At 44.1% G+C, this 23859-nt stretch overlaps 1 protein-coding gene across 1 annotated transcript in view; it reads left to right on the forward strand.

Moving 5' to 3' along the window:
* The window catches only part of epas1b (endothelial PAS domain protein 1b), a 43028-nt gene extending 24109 nt beyond the window's left edge, over positions 1-18919 (forward strand). Inside the window, exons 6-16 of the mRNA XM_053875587.1 lie at positions 374-573; positions 1447-1553; positions 9151-9298; positions 9369-9556; positions 10047-10213; positions 10337-10438; positions 10519-11021; positions 11317-11404; positions 11683-11776; positions 11853-11948; positions 12859-18919. Coding sequence (XP_053731562.1) covers positions 374-573; positions 1447-1553; positions 9151-9298; positions 9369-9556; positions 10047-10213; positions 10337-10438; positions 10519-11021; positions 11317-11404; positions 11683-11776; positions 11853-11948; positions 12859-13004 — 1839 coding nt within the window. The 3' untranslated portion in view covers positions 13005-18919. The remainder of the gene's footprint in view (positions 1-373; positions 574-1446; positions 1554-9150; positions 9299-9368; positions 9557-10046; positions 10214-10336; positions 10439-10518; positions 11022-11316; positions 11405-11682; positions 11777-11852; positions 11949-12858) is intronic.
* The last annotated feature ends 4940 nt before the right edge of the window (positions 18920-23859 follow it).

The raw sequence follows: 23859 nt of genomic DNA on the forward strand, positions 1-23859 counted from the left end.
TTCACTGTCGATATCAACAAAGACGGAGGAAGTCGCACACAGTTGCACTAGTCAATTGTAAAATGTTTTGTTATTACTCTTCATGTCCTAGGAGCAGTCTGTTTGCATCTGCTGCGTTGCTGAAGCTCGCGCAGCTGCACATCACCCATTCCGATAATAGTCGAGCTACATGGCTATCTGCAGGCTTAGTGGAGCTATTACATTATCCAGGTTGTGTAAATGTAGTGTAGCCTGAGATCTATTTGAATTTCTTTCTCAAGGTTGGACTAAGCTGTTTACATGCATTTTAATTGTCCAAACTTAGCTGGACTAACACAATTGTTGGTTTTTCTGGCCCGTCATGTAACCGTGCTCAATCTGGTGTGCCCTGCAGGTGCTTCATTGCACTGGACATTTGAAGACATTCAACGGCCTAACACAGGTTCTGCACAGTCTGGCTGAGCCTCCCCTGGCCTGCGCTGTCCTGATGTGTGAGCCCATCCCCCACCCATCCAATATTGACATACCACTGGACAGCAAGACGTTCCTGAGCCGTCACAGCATGGACATGAAGTTCACTTACTGTGATGACAGGTACTGGAACTGCAGTGGGTCTGACCCTTGTACCCAACCGAGTTGAATCAGTGGTCATAAGTACAACCTCAATTGAACACACATACTGATATCTTTGTGGGGACATTTCATTGCCATAATGCTTTCCACAGCCTCTCCCCCTAAACCTAACCATCCAAAACACATAGCTAACCTTAACCAGGACTTTGGACCGAATTTTGACCTAATTATAATATAATAGTTGTTTTTATTTGTTATTATTGTTTTTATTTATTTATATCATTTCATCCTCTAATTGAAACCTAACCTTGTTGAGACCAGCGAAATTATCCTCATGAAGTACAATGTCCTCACAACTAGGTGTGTTTCCAAGAATTAGTCCCCACAAGTACAGCTATACAAGAACATTTGGTGAGCAAACACGTTTGACAACAGGTAGAAGATGCCAAGCCATCTGATTGGAAGAGTCCATTTCACAAAGCAGGTTTAATGAAAGGTTTTCCCAGAAATGTGGGGAAACTTGATTGCAGCATAAAAAAGGGCGCAGAATGCTAAGACTAATTTGGTTCAAGACACCAAATTAGATTACATTAGATTGCGTTTTTTCTTGAGTAATGTTGCCTCCGTGACAAGGGATGGTTTTATGTGCTCTTGAACTCTGAACAGATATGAAGGAGACATTCATACATGGTTACATTGGACTCTGCACGCAGCAATTGTGCCAGATGATAGGCTGGTTTAAAGGTCGCAAATGATGTCAGTTTTCGACATCCATTGTGTGAGTCCCTAGCATGGTCCAAGTCTATAAACGTTAATCAGTTTTGTCTACTTCTTTTTGCTACTTGGTATCACATTACGTTTTCGAAGTCTGATGCCACATGTCATGTGTTCCAGGGTCACTGAGCTGATGGGCTACAGTCCTGAAGATCTGATTGGTCGATCTGTATATGACTTTTACCATGCCCTGGACTCTGACTGCGTCACCAAGAACCACCAAAACTGTGAGTCCCATGCTCAGTCTAACCCATCATCGCAGTCTACATTTGACAATGTGGCCCTGGAGCCATAAGGTGGTACCCATGTATATAGACCAGTGTTGTTCAGCCTTTTTTAAACCATTGCACTCTTCATTCATTGAAAAAGGCCTGAGGCACACCACCAAAGGAACCTCAGTCAAAGCACAATTGTGCTTAGTTGAAAATCTTGGAGAAAATCCTTTTTTGTGAAAAAATTGTAGCTACTGACACTTGGCTATTTTGCAATGAATGTTTGCAGGAACAAATTGCAAAAATATATATTTTGGTTTAAAATGTCTTGATAAATAGGCGGCCAATGTGGCAAAAATATATCATTATTTATTTTAAATAACTTTTGATTTTATCACAAACTCTTTTGCATGGTTTTATTGTAGACTAGACAATTACCTGACAAATCTTTAACATTCAGCGCAAGAAAACACTGGTTTACAGATAAGTGTTTTCAGATATATAAATTACATTGATTAACAGGCATTGACCGGCAATTGCTGAAAAAAATAACTGTTTATTCCGGTAAATGTACCAGATTGAGGGCTGCTCAAAAGTTCACACCTTGGGCTCAAAGGCTGGGGTCAGTTGCCATGGAGACTAATCCCCTGACTGCTCAGACCCTGGACACCATCCTTTCACTAACAACAACCACTGCCACCACAAACAACAATACTACGTGTCAAAGCGAAAACATTTAATTTGTGCAGAAAGGAAAATAAATACATTCTTTACAAGTACATTACAAACATTCCATGCAACTCTGGTGATGAACTCCAGCGTATTTTGTGTCCACCATGAGCCTCTGTTGCTGCCGTCCACACAGTACTGATAATGTGCTGCTCCTGAATGTTGGACCCACACGGTTTCTGGATGCGTCCTTCTTTCACAGTAGGTCCACTGCAACTGTTTTCCACACAACCACTTCACGGAATAAGGAACGGATTGTACGGCACTGATCACAGAGGATAACAAAACATGGAGATGTTGGGTTGTCTTACACCAGCAATACTGTACCTGCTCTTCTTTCAGGACTGTCACCATGTGTCTTTAAAATCCGTCAAACATACCCTAAATAAGTTTCCTAGCAGACTAGAGGAAAGAGTTAAATTAATAATTAAGTAAACAATGATCAGAGTTTGAAAAGCAAATGAAAATGTTGCTCACATACTATGGTCTCAGGCTCCAAAGCAAAGAGAACAAGGAAGGTCTGCTGTTGTGAGATGAGACGCTGGAGAGCAAAGACATTCAGCATTTAGAAAAACTGCCCAGTGAAACAATGATAGAGTTCAAAACAGCCCACAAACAAAATGTTTTCTCACCATGTTGGTGAATAAATTGTGTTGGTTGGGTCCTGTTGAGTCTTGTGGAGCCTCCTCAAAGCTGCATGTAAATGAGAAATGTGTTCCTAACAGAACAACAACAGAACATAGTTCCTAATTTCCTAACAACATAGAATGACATTTCTTATATGTAGAATTCAGCAAATGTGTCTTAAGTGAAGACCACTTGCCGGCGAACAGTAATTAGATATGTTCTGCAGCAGCTATAAATGAAAGGGTTTCATTAACCAAGACTTACGTGGACACGGTAAAACAGCTCAAGACGAGTTTAGAATTCCCACTCGGAGACTGAGACACTGCTCTCACATGACACCGTCTGACATTTGCGTTTTGTTCATATCAATCCGAAGAACTGCGCACTACGACTTTGCCGAGTCTGAGTTTGAAGGGGCGTGTTACTTTGTGTTTGAAGGGCGAGTTTCAAAATGATAGGATGCAACCAACAAAGCAGTACCAATTAAACTATCAGAATACACTTGTGAAAATGTGAAATCCTGAACCGGTAATAATGGTGCGTCTATACATGACTTGCTGCAGTATCCTTGCTAAAGAACAGCTGTTGATTGTTAAACACCATGGTCCGTGTGACTGAACTCTGTGTAGAATTGTGGGAATAAAGCACATTTGAACAACACACGTAATACTTAAGTGTCCTCTCAATAATTAATCCAAGTAAAGTGCTGATATTCACTCCACCGCAGACACAACCATACTCCCTCGACTAAATAATCCAAAATGAAATGAAGCCAAGATCAAATTAGCTTTCAGCAATTTTCCAGTACTACTATATATTTACAGTTTAGCCGTGATCGTTAATAATGGGATGGTTGAGAGTTGATTATAAAGAGCATGTCTTCAATTTTATCTCAAATACTCCTTTGGAAAGGAGTACATGTGGAGGGGGCTCAGCTACTCGGCCTCATACTGACAGACATTAGTATATGAAAGATATATGGGAGTCTTTTGTTTTGGGTTGAGTTCAACCCCCTTGCTGCAACTCAGCAAATAGAACCGGAATAAACCACTCCCATAAACTCTGGTAAATGCACCTTTTCATGCAGTCATTCTTTGCCTCAGCTTCAAAACAACAGTCATTCTTTATCTCCTCATTATTTGGTTCTGAATTTAGTTTTTTCTTTTAAACCACAAAGCAAATTTTGATGCTCTACGAATGTCAATAAAGTACTCCATTATTCTGTCGTTAAAGTGTGTGGTCAATTTTCCGAGCGCATCAGGTTTAAAAACAACTGAAAGTTGCGCATTGACCACCTTCTTTCTTTGCTGCGAGTATGTGGGAAGAGGAGTACCATTTGCAGCACAGCACCCCAGGAAGATTCTTCACACTGATATCTTGTCTCTGCGCAGCTCATCCAGTCTTTTATTTATCAAGTTATGCAATTTTTTATGCATTGCATAAACATTCATGTACACAAGAAGCATAAATCCCCCCAAATTTAGGGAATAATTAAACAATGCAATGATTTGAAGTCTAATGTGGGTTCATGCAGGACATCAACTTGGTGTGTTACAGCATTGTCAACGCTTGAAGGCAGTTATCTCAGTGAAAATGATTGTCATCACTCAAATTCTGTGATGATGGTGTACACTGCGGTCCCAAGCTCTCAGCTTCATCCACGCCCACTGATCAAGCACTCTTGCCACACAGAATGAAGCAAACCAGGTCATAATTTTGCTTTTGTCTTAAGTTTTCTCAATTTACTGCCACTCGTCTGGCATCCTTTCCACTGAAAAGCCACTTCATTTCTTTGAACCAGGCTCATCATAAGGTTGCATTCCAAAGCTTTTGCTTCTTACGGCTTTTTATTCCCAGAAAATTCCGTAGTCTCTTCCAGATTGACCTTTGGACCATTGGTAGCTTCTGCTGGTCAACAGATTCTTCTTGCTTGGTGGGTCTCGGGACTGACAAAGGTGTATCAGCATGCCGCTCAAAGACAAGGGTGGTCTTTTCAAGGTCAAGGGTTTTGGATGCCAAGTGGCTGCAGAGGGTCTGATCATGAAGTTCCATCTTCAGCTCCTTCACCTCTTTCATAATTATAATTTGGAAGCACTGTAGCTCAGCCTTGAAGGTCTGGATCAGCTCTTTGTCTTCCTCCACGGTGGAACCTTGTTCTGGTGTTCCAGTTGTTTGTTCCACTATCTGGTGTTTTGGCTTGCCATCTGAGACATGCAGAACATGTTCGTTTAGGATTGGGACTTTCTGGAGTTTTTCAATCTCTCGAAGAAGAGTCATCTGTTTCTTTTCTGAGTCTTTCTGCAATGTCTCCATTTCTTCATCCATCATTTCTCGCTCAGCAGCATGCATCACCCGCATAGCTCCAATTTGGTTAATGGTCATGGTGTGAGACTTAATCTCTTCGTCAAGTTTCTGCTGTAGGCCATGAGCCATATGAAGTGCATTATGATACAGTTGGCTCACTTGCTTGTGAAGCAGAGTCATCTGGTACAGCTCCCTGTAAAGAATATTTGACTTCCGGTGCTCTATTTCCAGGTCCACGTGGGACCAGTTCGCTTTTGTTGCATGCACTTGGTCAAATTCTGAAACAAAGTTTTGGAGCTGAAGGCTACTCTCCATTTTGACTGCAATCTCAGTATTTCTGATGCTTCTGGGTTCCGAACTGTCTTCAGTCAAGAGCTTTTTTATTTTTTGGTCATTTTGCTCTGGATGCATTTGGTTTGCCTCTGGGGTTCCATATGATGAGGAATCTGGTTGGGTCCACTCACTTTGTATTTTGGTGCTAAAACATTCCACGTGTTCACGCTGTGACTCAGTCTGTACATGTGGTTTTGTCTCACAGTAGGGATATGGCAATGGACAAGTCTGACCCTCAACATCCAGCTGGTGTTCACTCTTGGATTCAGCCTGGACTTCTTGTTTCTTTATGGTGACATCTCTGATATGATCCGTGGTGGTTTGAGCCTGCTCATTTGGTAAATGCTGACACCAAGACCCATTTTGTTCTTTATGTCTGTGTTTGTGATCAAATGTCTGACTATCAATTGCGGGCGTGTGATCTCCACACTCCAGACAGGAGGCTAAATGGTCTTTGTCATCAATCTGACCCTGAATCATGGGGCTGTGATCACCTGTGGCATTCTGATAATAATGATTTGAATTAGAATCCATCACCTGCTGTGACACACGAGACTGGTGAAACTGATAAAGTTATAGCTATTTTGAGGAAGATATTTTGAAAGGGATGCAAACAATGTGATTAGTTCTATCTCTGGGACAGTTGACACAGATGTGCAGAAGGGTTCAAGCACTCCTGTGTTTATGCTGTTTCTAATATAAGGTGTCTATTTTGAGCCTTGAAGATGCTTCAAGGGCTCGCAGTTGTATGAAGGTCTTTAACCTTTGATGGCTTTCATGTCTTGTCACAAGCCACACCAGTGTGGTATGGCTAATAGGGTATTGGTACACAAGTGCAGGAAATAACATCAGGTCTAATGCACAGACTGTGATCGCACATGCTAGGCTAAAATGATGTAGAACTTTGTATCACATTATATATATATATATATATATATATATATATATATATATATATATATATATATATATATATATATATATATATATATATATATATATATATATATATATATATATATATATATATGCATACACTTCTGTGCATGAAACAAGCTGCAGAAAAGCATTCAGAGATATTTGTCCTCCTAGTGAGAACCTTGTTAGAGCAGACCCTGACCTCGCTATAACTTACTGCCTTCTCTTCCTTCTGGTAAACAAACATCCTCTTTCTCTCTCACGACCAGCATGACCAGAGTGTCAATCAGGACATGCTAACTGTGCTCCCTGCAACAACATGGAGACACACGCGTACATGTCCTGATGTGTTCCACCATTTTCTCATGACTCTCTTGAACTGGAGATGGATGCCTCACAAAATAATCTTCCTTGTCCGTGACAAAAAATATTGTTTATTTTTGAGAAATGAATGAGTCTATTGATCTGAATACCATTTGCTTACTTTTTTAATTGAGTGTTTGATGATTTTAAATTGTTTCTGGAGATCCGTCACACATGAAGCATTCCATCTTATGGGCTCAGTTGCTAGTTTTGTTAGGTGGCAGACTGCCTATTCCAGCTGCTATCTATATGCCATGCTCCATTCAGAACTAGCAAAAGACAGGTGACATGACGGGTCTTAAATTGCACAAATGAAACACCCAAGTGACTGTGGTGTCAAAATGTTGTTCCTCTGAGTTTGTTCAAGATGACACAGACAAAGGCTGGCCTAGAATTTTTGTCTGTTATTTTGATTGTTTTTATGTTTTGATGGTGCATTCATGTGTTCTTAGACACGGGATGAATTGATGAATATCAGGGCTATCCCTCCGTCTTACCTATTTTTGGTGTCAGTTTCGAGATCCACCTTTTGGCTGGACGGAAGCGACTGAGGAGAAGAGGGAAACGTGCTGGTGAGCTTGTCCGCCTTCGCCCAAGACGATTGTGCACGCGGCTACCCGGGATATTCCTCCCTCAAGCGTTTTCTCGCTCAACAATAAGATGGATGAACTGGTGCTGATGTTGAGAAGAAACAGAGACTTTTCCTCCTCTCGTGTTTTGTGTTTTACGGAGACGTGGTTGCGCGAACTCGTCACTGCTCCCTCTGCAGGTGGATTACAGACTTCCTGACCGGCTGGAGCCAATGCGTGGGGCTGGGGACGACTGTTGTGGACACTCTGACCCTCAACGTTAGGTCTCCTCAGGGCTGTGTTCTCTCGCCATGGCTGTTCTCCCTGTACACCAACTGCTGCACTTCCAGCCACCAGTCTGTGAAACTGATCAAGTTTGTGGATGACACCACCATCATCGGGCTCATCACAGATGGAGATGAGCGGGCTTACAGGAGGGAGGTGGAACGGCTGGTTTTCTTGCGCAGCCATAACAACCTGGAGCAACCTGGAACGCCCAGAAGACATTGAAGAATTATCGTGGACTTCAGGAGAATCACACTTCCACCTCCATCCCCCCTCTTGATGGCTGAGACGCCCATTTTCATTTTGGACTCCTTCCGTTTCCTGGGAATTCTTGCTGTAGCTAAGGAAACCGCGACTGCTGATGAAGATGCTGGTGGAGTTCTGCATAGCCATCATTAAGTCCATCCTCACCCTCTCTATCACCGTGTGGTACAGCGGAGCCACCTCCAGGGACAAAGGCAGTCTACAGCACATTGTGCACTCTGCTGAGAAGATGATCGGTTGCAGACTGCTTCCTTTTCATGCAGGGCATGTCTCCAGGATCCAGAGACGTCCGTCTTGTCCCTCTTCAGTCTGGCAGGTGGTTATGGTCAACCCAGACCAGAACCTCCCGTCACAAGAACAGCTTTTTCTCCTTGGCCGTCAGACTGATGATGTGGGTTATTTATTTATTTAGTTACTTCTATTATTATTTTTTATTCACTTTTATTTTTTGTTTATTTATTTATTATTATTGTTATTGTGTTTTGTTATTCCGAACCTTCCCATCAACTAGGAAAGTTGGTGGGATCCTCACTTACCTTGGCAATAAATCTGATTCAGATTCTAACATTGTTTTAGGGTTGCTAACGCAAATTGTTTGCTGCTAAACAACATAACAGGCTGACATTCCTGGTCCGATTGTGGTTAAAATTCAGAGCTTTCCCTGGGTTCGTTACCTGGTATAAGTTTTCCTTCAATTGAGTGATATCTATTGAAAAGTCATGCAGCTTTAACTGCATAACGGCCACCTACACGCAGAGTTTTACCCCGACACACGGGGTTCTCTTCCGTCAAATCCCAGCATTTTTGGCTGTTTGTGTCAACAACAAGGGAAATGTTACACAATGCCAGCACTCCACACTTCTGCCAAGCAAGATTCCGCCTCTTAAGGACTGTTAAGGAGGACTAAGAAAGATGTACAATATGCTCTGTCGTCTGTCCAATCTGGCTCAAACTCTGACACATCTTCTCTGCCTCCAGCAGTAGCCTTCTACCACACCCCAGCAGAGACACCCCTATGCTGGGGAAAAAATCCTAAACCTTGTCATGTGAAATGTGCTCCTTGGTGTAGGCCTGCACTTTCTTAATGCTTTCTAAAAATGTCACTCTCATTCTTATTATTTACTGCATTAGTCATTAGCTCATCCTTGCCAAACCGAACCACTGGATTATATATCAGCAGATGTTCCATTTCTGATGCCCAATTGTTTTTTCTCTGTCAGTGTGCACTAAAGGACAGGTGGTCACTCGTCAGTATCGCATGCTGGCAAAGACAGGCGGCTACGTCTGGGTAGAGACTCAGGGTACTGTTATCTACAACAGTCGCAACTCTCAGCCACAGTGCATCGTGTGTGTCAACTACGTGCTTAGGTGAGTCCAGTAATGCCAAATCCAAATGACCATAGTCAAAGTTCTCAAGTTGTGCTTTTTGCCGCTACAGCGATGTGGAGGAAAAGTCACTGGTTCTGTCACTAGAACAGACCAAGTCTCTGTACCAGCCCAGCCATGTGCCCGGATTCTTCACTGCTGGTGTTGGAGAGTCACTCTTCGCCAAACTCAAGGAGGAACCCGAAGACCTGACCCAGCTGGCCCCTACTCCGGGGGATACCATCATTAGCCTTGACTTTGGTATGCCTTTTTTTTCTTGCTCCCTGGGGTGGTCAATGCTTGTGTTATGTACATTATGGATGTATAAGTATGGAAATATGTTTGATTAAATTAATTAATAATATTTTACAAACGCTAAGTAATTCCATTACCATGCATATGGCTTTAAATAACAGCCAGCAACTACTAAAAAAGATAATAAATGTGAATGTAAGTGATGGGAAATTAATTCCATAGCATACTGACATATCTAGAGGATCGTGAATGGGAGGTCTGTTACCAAGGACTTCAGGTTCTATGTGATGATTAACAGTGAACTAGAATGTAGTACACAGAAAATTGCAGACTAAACTAAATAAACACTCCTGTCCATCGGCTGAGGGAATCTCACTGATGGGAGTACAACCAATTAGGTTCGTGGAAATGGTGCATGAACATTAGTGGTATGCAAGGGAGCAGAGGAGGCTCTACATAGTTATTGTTCTTCTAACAATCCTGGTCTCCTTGGCAGGCCATCCTTCTTTCGAGGAGACCCTGCAAGGGCCAGCATTTTCCTTCCCTCCTCCTTCATGGAGCAGTGAAAATAATAAACCAGCGTCTCACCCAAGAACCTTCACCGTACAGCAGAAGCCTCCACAACCGTGCAGCACCACACCCAGTCTAAGCAGCTGCTCCACAGTAAGTTCAGTAAGGAATGGAGAATTAGGGTGTCTGCCACGGGTCATGAGCAGTGAAGAAGTACAAGCAGTCACCCACCTCTCTGTGTCTGAATGTAATATCCGTCCTCTGCTTCCTCACCAGCCCAGCAGTCCAGGCGATTACTACTGCAGCAATGTAGAGAACGATCTGAAGGGGGAACTGTCTGAGAAGCTGTTTGCTCTGGATACTGAGAGTAGCAGTCAGGTATTTGTGGCCGTGCGTGTGTGTACTGTGCTCATTGACTTTTGCACTGACATCTGATGCCCTTCTGCACTTGTGTGTAGTTTGACTTAGGTGAGCTGGACCTTGAGACATTGGCTCCCTACATCCCGATGGATGGTGAAGACTTCCAACTCAGTCCAATAGTCCCAGAATCTGACACACTGGAAGGAGTCCAAGCCGGGTCCATGGAGACCAATATCAACAGTGGCTTTGCCTCTCCGGCACCCCAGCAAAGCTTCAACGACATTGCTAGCCTTTTCCAGCCGCTTTTAAACCCCCCACAGCAACAGAGGCAGTTCCATTCTCCACCCTCTGCTTCCTGGAAGGCTTGGGAAGATGGAGGGTCTGACCAGAGGGCTCTGTACCCGAGAGGGTGCTCTTTTGTGGTTACTCGCATACAAAACCTTCCGTACCAGGCTCCGGCCAGCACCCCATTGTCCTCCATGGGAGGACGCCAGAATCTGCAGTGGCCCCCAGACCCACTCTTAACATATCAACAAGAATATCAACCACAGCAACAACAGCACAGCAGCAACTCCAGCATGTCAGTCCTGAACGAACTCAGGTGACTCAACACATTGATCTAGTGGTGTAGACATACAGAAACCAGGACAATGAGGTGGGCGAGACCAAACTCAATACAGAATGATAGCATTTCAGTCCTTCATTTATTTTGAAGTCAGAATTTCTATTGCCTTAAGAAACAAATGTAGCATCTATATGACTAGTGGACTGTATATGATATGCTTTTTGGTTTCGGTCTCTGTATGTGCAGTTCACAACACAGTCTTTACAATGCTATTCTTGACCACTCAGAAGTGAGTTTTGATTTGCTTGCTATTGACAACGACCTTCTGCAGGCCCATGGACACTTTCTCCAAGACCTTCAGAGATAGGAGTCCGCTTGGGAACCCGATACATGTCAAGCGCTCCTTCACACAAATGACTGTGAGTAGTCAAGTCAAATCCTTGATGGCAAGTTAGCCTTTACAAATCAAAGCCAATATTTGTGACCTTCTAAATGCAAAAAAAAACTTGACAATGCCAATAGAGAACACTGATATGTGACCAAGAGATGACACACGTCTTTTAATGTGCAATAAAATCTGAAGCACTGGGTTTTTTTTTAATTGCTATGATTTTACTAAACACTATGTGAGAACTTGTAACTTCGATCACAAGTATACATAACATGATATTTGGAGTATTATCTATTTGTCTCTTAGGAAGAAATCAAGTCATCAGACGTGCCCTGGAAGAAAATGAGAAGCGACGGTTGTTCCGGACAGCGTTCTCACGACTGCAGATCTCTGCCTGCTTGTACGAACCCTGGCCAGTAGCATGCGTCAGTGTTGTCTCTGTGAAAGGTTTCAGTTCCTCAATGTTTTGTCCACAGACTCTGTGATGGCCAGGATGATGCAAAATGGCACTTCCCTGCATCCAAGCCTGCTTCCACATCACAGAAAGTCTCAGTATCAGGGGGTGGTGAAAGGTATGCCTTGATTTAGAGGACTTGTTCAGGCCTCTTTTTTTTTTTTACCAAAATCAAGTGTAGTGTTCTTTACTCTAGACTCTGAAATCCACTTTATTCTGTAATTTTTTGGCCCAGTTTCTCTCAAACCATCACACTGAGGGTGCTTTCTCACTGCAGTGTTCTGTCTCGGGAGCCTAAATCCGAGTTGCACCCCGTTGAGATTCTTCACACCTCTGTCTAGGCAGACGATATCGTCCAAAAACAAGTTCTCAAACTCTCAGAACACTGAGGTGTGCAGACGGGAGCTGCAGGACAATTGTGCTCGGGGACGGGAGCACTGCGGAGTGATCCACACGACTCTCGCAACACGTTGAACACAGCGAGAGAGATTACTGACGATTGAGTAGATTTTAATCAGTGAAGTTCAGATCCGGACATCATAAATGATCAATGAATAGTCTGGTGGTCTTCAATAACTCTTCACTATCATCATGCAGACCGCTGCGCTGCAGCGAGACCACAGCACGGGAAATGGTTTCTGAAGAGTGCGGCGTTATTCATTTCAGCAAATATGTCTGTCAATAAAATCATAGCACAATTTTCCTGCAGCCTCCGGCTGGACTACTCAGTGTTCTGGGAGTTTGAGAAGTTGTTTTTGAACGATGTCCGGCCAGACAGCGATCAGACCCTTTACTGCCCGGCATTTATCAGGTTTGTGTGGAGCATCTAGCACTGAGTCGCCAGAGGTGTGATGCTCACCACCCGCTGAGAGTTTCACAAGAGTGCATGTCTCCAGCGGGGATCAGGTCCGCGGCCAAAACCCGTTTGTGTTCACATCTCGGACTTCTGAGACGAAAGTGCTTTGTCTCGAGACAGAACGCCTAGTGTGAAAGCACCCTAAAACACCACTCTGTCACTGGTTCTGCAGAAGAGAGGAGTTACCTGCTGGGCCCGACCATGGATGCCTTTAATCTACCACGACTGACCCACCATGATTGTGAGGTGAATGTGCCTCTGCAAGGAACCTCGCACCTGGGTTTGGGTCTGATGCCTGCTCTGAACCAAGCCACCTAGAGGGGCACTGACTTGGACCAAGACCAGCTCTCCTTCCCGATCCTTCTACTGAATGCGGAAGCTTCAGTGGAATATGTTTAGTCCCTAAACTTCGGCCAATTTAAGGTCTATATAACCTGTAGACGACTGGATCGTAACCCACAGTCATGACCAGGTTTTGAAGGTTTAATTTATAAGCCGGTTTTCAGCTCCCTGATTCCTTGCATCAAACTCACAACCGTCTCTCTAGCTGAAGTGCATACATTTTTGGAAGCTAAAACCACAATGTTTTCTATGCAGTGCTGACTTCACTGAGCGTTTCTGCTTATTGGTGCAGAGCAGGAGGAACACAGAAAGCTTGTGTATTATGACAACCATTAGTTTTCCTTACCGTTTAAAAACAATTCAGGATCTGCCGATGCTTAGTGGCAAACTTGAGCTTTCCTTGAGACAATTTATTAGCACTTCAGCTGTGTTACTGTAGGTGCAAAAGTGTTCATAAATTGTTTATTGTGAGCATAAACTTTGTTAAGCCTTATATGAAACCAATGAATATACAGTTGCCGCTTTTTTTAGCAAAATATTAACTGGGTCCTTCTCAGTCTGTTCTACTTTTATACCTCCCAGTGTTTGCGGCACGAACATTCGCTGATTGGCTGTCCTGCGCAGTGATGCGATCAGCATAAAAGAAATACTGGTTCATGTATGAACACCTCAAGATGGTTTCACTATTGAATCTCCAGAATAAGGTAAGGATTAAATTGCTAAATGATGAACCCTACAGATTTAAGTGTTCTCATGTGCTCTCATGTCAATCCATTTCTTTAGTCATGTAAATAGCTAGCTTTCAGTGTATGAGGGCTAGTGTTCAGACACTCAGCTTGTCTGAAATGGAAAAAAGCATGTTATAGCAACCAGCTGTGTAAATAGGCAGGTATTGTTGCGTTCAAATGAGGCTTTATAAACAAGTAATCTGTGTGAAGTGTCCTTGTACTTCAAAAATAGTTATTGCGTGAGGACGACAAAAGATGCACACTGACACTCACGCACACACCTGCTGTCTTAAAACAATCCAATCCAATGTGCCTTTATGAGCATCAACTTCGTTTTAGTGGCATTATCAAACACTTGCTTTTATTTCATTTACTGTTATTTAACAGTCACATGCTAGCTCATTCTATATTACCCGAAACAGCAGTAAGTGTACTCCTCTCTGTTGATTACTTTTGTTTTCGTGTGTGGGTTTTCTCTGTGAAAGCCGTGTAGTGGCAGGGTTTTATTTGTGTGCAATTATTTTAGTCAACTAACCTGAACTTCACTCTGCCTTTAACAAGTTCTCAGCCTTTTATGTAGCTTTACGCTAACTCGTCAGGTGTGGTGGGAAGTCGCTGCCAGTTCCTTCAACTGACCATAGCATTGCTTTTCCTGCTTATGAACAGTGGACAAATGAGTGGAAGTCCTTCTCCTTCTGAAATTCCACCTTTTCAGCTGGTGCACTTTCTTTGAGGACTTCCACCTAACAAAACGTCAGAACGACCTTGTGGGCTCGTTGTGGGCTGACCTCTTCACTGCCATGTAGACGCTAAAAGAATTATAGGAGATGTAGCCACTCATCCTTCTGTGCCAGTATGTCTCATCATTGCAGACAGCCGAGTTTTTGTAACCTGGTTCCTTCCTCTAACAGAGAACTGTTAACAGTGTCAAACTTGTGTTTTGGTTTCCTTTTCTGTCCTTTGATGTTTTCCCACCTCTGATTGTTGCCAGACACTGAATTGGTGATTCTCTTTCTTGATATTCAATTGTGTCAGGGCTGCTGAATGATGTTGTGGTCTTGGACACTTCATCGTGACACGTTGCCTTGTCTTTTAGTCTGTTAAACTCACCACTTTTTTTCTGGGACACCTTCTTCGTCCCTTGCTGAGCTGTATGTTTCCATGCTTTGCAGTCTCAATTTGATTCTGTCACCAGCGCCTTGAAGGGTTCTCAAGTCTGCCCCATCGTGCGTGTCTTTCATAGAAAGCTCTCTCAGACCAGGTGCACAACTCTTTTGTGAGCTGTATTTTCATCAAACACTCCAGATGTTGTCAATAAGCTAACGGTAGCATTTAAGCTGTTCTTCAGTGCCTGTTCAAGCATCCAATGCAGGATTTGGTTTGATGCACAATTCTGACATTTTCCATTCGTCATGCAGCCCTACTGTATATAGATGTATATAAATATATATATATTGAAAAACACATCAGATTTGCTTTTATATGTAGCATACTCACTCAAGTTAAGGATGGGGCTTATCGCAACGTCACAAACAACTGTGCTGCTGCTACTGCAGCGCTGTATTCACCAGGACGTTTGAATGCACGTCTTTGTTGGGCTACCACTGTTACGCCTTTGTCTTTTAAAGTTATATCCTCTTTCTCCATCTAACTGTGCCTTATCACATCAACGCTATTAACCCTCCAAGTGCAGACTTTGCCTCCACGCTGTCTCACTTACTGTAGCTGTTTCCAGTAAAGGCTTTATATTATATCGCTTCCTGTTGTGTCTGGAATAGTGTGTAGCATGAAGTCAATTATAATTATTTTAAAACATGATCATTTATGATCTTAGACTTGCCATCCTAACTCTGTGTACTACTGGTTGATTTTTATTTCTGTCCCACGTGGCGCAGTGAAATAAATAATCCCTGTTATTGACATCCTTTTACAGTCTAGACTTCACTCCTAGATAGCTGGTGATGATGAACTTAAGATAGTGAACTTAAGAGAGTGTTGTGGGAAGGCTGTTTGACGATGATACTTGTGGTTGTGGGTTCTGAGGCCTGCTTGGTCAGAAGGTTCTCATTGGGCGTAAATCACAGGGTTATTCATCCGATTTTATTATCAATAAATTACGAAGTAAATGTCAAATATTCTTGCGCTAACTTAACATGACAGAGAATGTTGAAATGATACAAATGATAAACTATGTGTTCTTCAGCTTTCAGTCAATTGTGCAATTTGAGTAGCATGTTTGAACCGTTGAAAAAACTCCTACATTCACATAGTTCATGGCTTGCGGCCTATGACTTTTTTTGATATCCTGCCATCTTTGGGTTTTTTTTTCGACCATAATTTCCACCAAGCTGTATTTTTTTATATGAATATGAATCTATAATCTGTCTAAAATGGTTTAAAAAAATGCCAATAATAAACAATTAAGTGTTCAATTCCAGCATTGGACCAAATGTATGTGTTGAATTACTGCATTTGTCATAGAAACAAAAATTGGACAGTAAAGTGAACAAATTTTTTTGCTGGAATCTTCCACTTATTTAAATGACCAAAATGGCTCATTGTATAGAAAATGTCGAGCTCAGTTGTGTATATGTAAGTAAAGATAGCTGGCTAAGTGGAAGTTGATTTTGAAATGTACGCAAATTAAAATTAGCTAGTAAATGTCTATGGTTCACTGACATTGTGTGCAGTCGAAAGCTCTTTCTCAGTAATGTTGTTGCCTAAAGGGTTAACATCTGCTTCTAAAAGGCAACGTTCCCTCTCCCACTGGGTTCTATTTCCTTTGTTGAGATTTGTGTATTCATGCTTCTGATATTATCCTTTCTGGCTGATGAGCAGGAAAACTGTCAATATTGTTGTCAGACATTTTCTTTTATCATTAAATATAAGATATAATAATATAAGATGTGTTTCCTTATTTTGTTGTTGCTGCTCTTATCATTAAAGAAATCTGACTTTCACCACAAACTACATGTGTGTTTTTATACGTGTGGTTCCTGGTAATTCCTATCTATATTTACTGTATACTCACTGTGAGGGCTGCTTACGGATCCCCTGGTTTCTATGACACGCTGGAATACAACAATGGTTCCATCCCCATTGCAAATCCTCCCTTGGTCTTCCTCATGGTCACCTCCCTTCACCACCTCCTCCCTGTGTGGATTTAGAAAGTGGAAGTAAAAATACTTATTTACTGCAATTATTTCCTCCTGCCTGCTGGGGGTGTTTTTTTTTTTCAGTGCTACAACAAGGTTCTAGGGTAACAGCGAAGCCTCTGATGAGGACACCTGGTTTTGTTTGCAATGTTGGTTGGGAAATCTGTGCACGTACATCGTAATAGTTGACTAAACAAGCAAGACATTACATTGAAGATTCTTTCATTTAATTCAATTAATTCCAGATGTTATTCCACACACTTAATTTATAGTTAAGCTATGGAACACAAACACAATCTCTGAAATGAAAAGAAAAAGACTAAAATGTTAAAGCTCAACTTTTAATCACCTAAAACATCCATCCATCCATCCATCCTCAACTGCTTATCCGTTGTCGGGTCGCGGGGGCAGCAGCTTCAGAAGGTCACACCAAACGCTCCTTCTATCTGGGCAACATCCTCCAACTCAAACTGAGGGATCCCAAGATAATCCCAGCCCAGTGAACAGATATAATCCCACCACCTGGTCGTGGGTCGACCCCTCGGTCTCCTCCCAGCTGACCACACTTGAAACACCTCCAAAGGGAGGCATCCAGGGGCCATCCTCATGAGATGCCTGAACTCCTCTCAACGCGGACAAGTAGTGTCTCTCCCAAGTGACAGAACTCACCCAGGAAGACGCCTGTAACCCGTCGGAAAAAACGCGTTTTGGCTGTATCCAGGATATTGTTCTTTCGGTCATGACCCACAGTTCAATACCTTAGGTGAGGGTCAGGATGAAGATTGATACTTGAGTAAGACCCCAAGATACTTAAACTTCTCCTCTCGTGGCAGGAAATCAACCCTCAACCGGTGAGAGCAATCCATCCAGTTCTGGTTGAGAACCATGGCCCCAGACTTACAGGGGCTGAGTCGTATCAACATCAAGACGGAAACTGATCCAGAGAAAACCGACGGTCGCAACGTGGTGAGGCCACAAAACAGACCACCAAATTTCAAACCCTCCCCACCAGAGCTGCACCTGGAAATCCTATCCTTGAAAAGCAAAAACGGGATTGGAGACAAAGCACAGCCCAGACGAAGAACAACCCCCACCGGAAACACAACGGTCACTCCCATCACTCGAGAGATTGAATGGCACCCCATATTGCTGAAGCACCTCCCACAACTTGTCCCTTGGCACCAGGTCATTTGCCTTCTCCAAGTCCACAAAACACGTCGCCTTAAACATGACAAAAATGATATGTGAATGACTGTAAATGATTCTTATATTAGTGGCTCGTCGCTGGACTGACTGTCTTCAGACATCTGACTGATGAACTGTCTGCTTGACAGCCTGGTATTGAAACCTTTAGACCATGATGAAAAAGTTCCACTGCTGTGAAAGAGCTTGGTGGTCATGAGGATAGCAGAGAGACTCCCAGGCATGTCACCCAGGTTAAGTTATGTTGTCCAGATGTTGGTCAAAAGAAGTTAGGAAGCCACACATAGCAATTGATGGGTGTTTAATATCATGTAAAAATGGAGGCTTAGTTGCTCCGAACAGTGTTGTCCAAAACACTTCATTGTTGGCATTTCAAATGAGACACCAATTACGCAATATGAAGCAAACAAAATGTTATCTGTGAACATGCCTGCACGTTGTGCACCAGATCTGTGTCAGGCCATCTTGCTGCACAATCAGGTGGATATAATATGAAATGACGAGAACAGACTAAGTAAAACAATTCTTATCTGTTCATTTATCTACGTAATAATTGTATTTGCTTTCGCCAGCAGGGAAGGCTTGCTGACCCTGACGGGGCACCACTTCCCTAAACCCGCTCAGGAGGCCACTGGTCATGTTTCGTTACTGACACCTGCTGGTCATTTGACGCACAGCAGTCCGCTCAAGGCGTCAACTCGAGGCGTGTTTAGCAACAAATGATCGCCTGCTTAGAATGGATGTGCAACTTGCTTGAAAGGGCTCTCACATTTTTGTAGTAAAATGCAATACCAGTATCAATAAAATGCTTGCTTTGTGGAGAAAACACTGGTAAATGGACGTGTGTGTGTGTGTGTGTGTGTGTGTGTGTGTGTGTGTGTGTGTGTGTGTGTGTGTGTGTGTGTGTGTGTGTGTGTGTGTGTGTGTGTGTGTGTGTGTGTGTCATTTCTCTTAAGCCCAATTGGTATAACACATGTTGACCACACAACCTCTATATATACCCTCGGTCAGGTAATTACCCATCATACCTCTGGGTGAGAGGCCACACCTCCCCAATGCATTTCTGATTGCAAAATGCCTTCATTGTCACTGGTGTAAGGAGAAAGACCTGCGGGTGCTCACCCTTGTCCCAGTTCACGCAGATAAAACCTAGATAAATAGTAGCTGACGGACTCAAGCAGACAAGCCCTGAGATCAATGATCAGTCTCGCAAGCAAGGATGTGCATGCCTTGGAGATTCTGTTGTCTAAACCACTGTTTTTCATCCTTCTATAAGTCGTCATAAGGCATCGTTCATTGAAAAAAAATACTCGCCACATATACCACCAACAGCACGTAGGCCAAAGCCAGATCATGCTTTAAGTATTAGAAAATCTGGAAACAGTGCAAATACACCTATGCTAATCAAATGTAAGATGAGAATTATTGAACTGATCATTTGGCACGTTGTCTGAATTCAAACCAACCTTACCCTGCTATTATTTACTATTGCTGTGGTTGGCAAGCCATTCCAGAGACTATAAAAGCTTTTAAGCTTAAGATGTTACCTGTTAGAAACAGGATAAATAATGAGACACGCAACAAGTGCTTCTGTTCCATTCAGCAGACTTTATTTGCACATCTGCAAAATATTCATATTTTGTTTCTTTTTGCATTACTTCACTATTTACAATGGCTCCTTAAAACAAAAATGAATGAAATTAGTTTCACTCTTGTTCCCTGAACATAATTTACAGTGGGTACGGAAAGTATTCAGACCCTTTTAAATTAGTCACTCTTCGTTTCATTGCAGCTATTTGCTGAAATCAAAAAAGTTGCACACAAAACCCCATCTTGACAGAAAAAAGCAGAAATTTTAACAGATGTATTAAAAAACTGATACATAACATATTCAGATTCATAGTAAGTATTCAGATCCTTTGTTCAGTATTTAGTAGAAGCACCTTTTCAAGCAACAGCCATGAGTCTTGGGAATGACAAGTTTTTCACACCTGGATTTAGGGATCATCTGCCATTTTTCCTTGCCGATCCTCCTGGAGAATGTTTGTGGACAGCCACTTTGAGGTCTATCCAGAGATGTTCAATTTGGTTGAGAGGTCAGGGCTCTGGCTGGGAGCGTTGAGAACGTTGAGAGTTGTTCTGAAGCCCCTCCATTGTTATGGGTCATTGTCTTGCTGGAAGGTGAACCGTTTGAGTCTGAGGTCCTGAGCACTCTGGAAAAGGTTTTCTTCCAGGATTTCTCTGTACTTGGCTGCATTCATCCTTTCTTCAATTGCAACCAGTCATACTGGTCCTGCAGCTGAAAAAACATCACTACAGCATTATACTGCTGCCACCATGCTTCACTGTAGGGATGGTATTGGGTAGGTGATACAAGTAGGTGCCGGATTCCTCCACACAGTACTGCTTAGAATTGAGGGCAAAAAGTTCAATCTTGGTCTCATCAGACCAGAGAATCCTGTTCCTCATAGTCTGGTAGTCCTTCATGTGGGCTTTCATGTCTTACACTGAGGAAAGGCTTCCGTTGAAACACTCTGCCATAAAGCCCCAATTGGCGGAGGGCTGCAGTGATTGTTGACTTTCTGGAACTTTCTCCCACCTCCTCACTGCATCAGCTGGAGCTCAGCCACAGAGATCTGTGGGTTTTTCTTTACCTCTCCCACCAATGCTCTTCTCCCACGAGAGGTTTAGCTGGACGGCCAGGACTAGGGAGGGACCTGGCTGTATTTCAGGATTATGGAGAATTAAGGAGGCTACTGTGCTCTGAGGAGCCTTGGCCAGATCTGTGCCTTGCGCTCTGTGAGCGGCATATAGACAGGTGTGTGCCTTTTATAATGTTAATTTAACACAGCAGGACTCCATTGAAGGAGTTGAACCATATCAAGTAGTAGCAGAAGAAATGGAGAGCGTGAGTTAAATATGAGTATCACAGCAAAGGGTCTGAATATGTATGACCATGTCATATTTTTGTTTTTATTTTTTAATAAATTTGTTAAAATTACTGCATTTCTGTTTTTTCTGTCAAGGTGGGGTCGTGTGTGGACATTATTGAGAAAAACTGCTTTGATTTTAGCAAATAGCTGCAATGAAAAAAAGAGTAAAAAAGGGGTGTGGTCCAAATACTGCGTACCCAATGTAACTTCAGTGAGAAATGCAGCTGGCAGATATCAAACACTTGGAAATCCTTAAACAAGAAAGATAACTAGGCTAAGTGAATCATTCATTCAGTGAACTCTGGAACCATAACTGTAGTATAGTGTTTTAATCATTGCTACTTTACAAACCTCAAAAACTGTCTAATGAAATTCAAAAGTGTGTAGGTTTTCCCTTGTCCTTCCTTTGAAGCAGATCACCTTCTCTGCAACTTAGACCCTGCGCTACAGTCTGCTGTGGTGTGTTACAGTTGCAGCAGAATACCCCACAGTGATGGAGGAGGTCACGGTAGACACCACAACAGCAGCGTAGAACTGCACCAGTGTCAGAGAGGCGGAATTTCCTCAGTGGACACAGCGAGTACATCTGCTTCTGGGCCTTCTCTAGGTCAATGTTCATCTCCCACATCATCGGTTCTATGTCATATGTGCTCTGCCCTCTAACGGCCTTCGCTATTGGTTAATCCACATCGATGCACTGGCCTTGGCCTGAGACTTCGATTGACTGGCTCTCCGCCCAGGAAGGCACCTCACACCACTTGTAACACTCCCCTGCTCCCGCCGCTCGGCACCTTTTTCCACTCAGCCTGCGACCATCAGGTGAACATGGATCATTCCTGTACATCCTGCGCTGATACAAGCATGACGCCTGCGTCGTCTGCTTGGGCCCTGATCACCTGAAATTGCGAGACTCCTGCCCCGCCTGTGTGGCTCTCCCAGGAGAAGAGCGCCGGCGGGCGGGCCTAGCACCCAGCCTGCTCAACCCGCTCCCAAACTTGCTCCAGCGTAGCTGGTTTGGGCAGACGTCATTGAGGAGGACAGCCGGCAGTTTTATGAGCAGGAGGTCCACCTGAAGATTTTTCCAGAGGACGACAACGACGACGACGATCTGGGTGTGGTGGACGAGGGCGAGAGTACTCCAAGCCAAGCCAGAGCAGGTACCCTAGGGATGATGCTCCAACTTTTCCGCGAGGCAGCGGAGACACTAGTGGTGTTCCTCCATGTCCAGGCGGAACCGGAGGAGGAGGATTTTTCGGTGCCCTTGTATACAAGGGCCTCGAAGAAGGCGACAAGACCCTTGGCCTCGGTCCCCAAGATGAGCAGGCTTTGGGCCCCCTCTGCGAAGGACCTTCAGGCGCCCTTGACAATCAAGGCGCCGCCCAGAGGCTACACTGTGCATTCCACCAGGGGGCTGCCACCTCTGGGGCACACGCTCGGGTTTTGTCTGGCGCCGAACACCTCCCTCTGCACTGGAGCGAAGAAGCAGCTCCCTGAGGAGAAAGACCGCACTACTGTCAAGTAGCGGACTTCATCTGCTGGCTTCCCTCGCTGATGACGTCTCCAATATTGCCAGAAAATCACGGCTTACAGTGACAAAAGCGAACCGGGAGGCCGACACGCCGCCCTTTCGAGCGGTGCCCCCCGCACTTACCAGACGTGACGGGCGGGCTGTCTCTTTCTCTGGCCCCACCTCTCACACACTTCCACTCAGCGTGGGTGGATCTGTGTGGCCCCCTTGCCCAATGGTTAAACAGAACACTGAGCAGGGGCTACACACGTCCGTATATTGCCACGCCACAGGCGCTTGCATTTGGGGGACAATTGTTATCTGTTCGACCGGTTGCCCTTTGGGTACTCTCTGGTTCCACAAACCTTCTCGAAGGTGGTGGATGTGGAGCTGGAGCTACTCAGATTAGCAGGCATGAGGATCCTGACTTATCTGGACGACTGGCTCATTCTGGCGGCTTCAGAGGGTGAAGCGCCGTCATATGGCGATTGTGCTGCAACACATCAGGCATCTGGGCTTTGCGGTCAACCTCCAGAAGAGTGCGCTACGGTCCAGCACTTGCGCTCAATATCTGGGGATCCTCCTCGACTCTATGCATGACAGCGTGTCTGTCAGACGAGAGACTGTCGGCAGCACACTCTGTCGTCAAGCTGGGTCTGTTACACATGAGACGTCTTCAGCGCTAGTTTGCGTGTGGACGATGGATCCACGCCGCATATAAACCAGTTGGAGCTGATGGCGGTGGAGAAAGTGCTGAAGCACTGCGCCACGTTTGGAGGGCCATCATGTGATGGTAAGGTCGGACAACTCCACGACGGTTGCTTACATCAACTGCCAGGGGGGAGTAAGAGCTCCTTCTTTGCACAGAGTGGTAGCTCGCATACTGACGTGGGTGTCTTCTCACCTACTGTCTCTGAGAGTGCGTCACGTTCCAGGAGTGCTAAACGTGGACGCGGACAGAATGTCCAGAGGAGGCGTGTTGGCGGAAGAGTGGGATCTCACGCCACACGTGGCAGAGGCGGTTTGGGCTCGCTTCGGGGTTCCAGTAGCGAAGGGCGGAGCACATATGACATAGAAATGATGGTTACTCATGTAACCCAGCCCTCTAACTGGCAGCCCAGCAGGCCTGTTTCCGTTGAGTTCCAAAAGGAGCAGAGCGGCGGGAGCAGGGGAGGGTTATACGTGGTGGGTGGTGCCTTCCTGGGCGGAGAGCCAATCAATTGAAGTCTCAGGCCGAGGCCAGTGCCTCGATGTGGATTAACCAATAGCGAAGGCCGTTAGAGGGCTACTCTAACACAAGAACTT

The sequence above is a fragment of the Synchiropus splendidus genome, chromosome 9 (genome assembly GCF_027744825.2).
Source record: "Synchiropus splendidus isolate RoL2022-P1 chromosome 9, RoL_Sspl_1.0, whole genome shotgun sequence".
NCBI classification, from domain to species: domain Eukaryota; kingdom Metazoa; phylum Chordata; class Actinopteri; order Syngnathiformes; family Callionymidae; genus Synchiropus; species Synchiropus splendidus.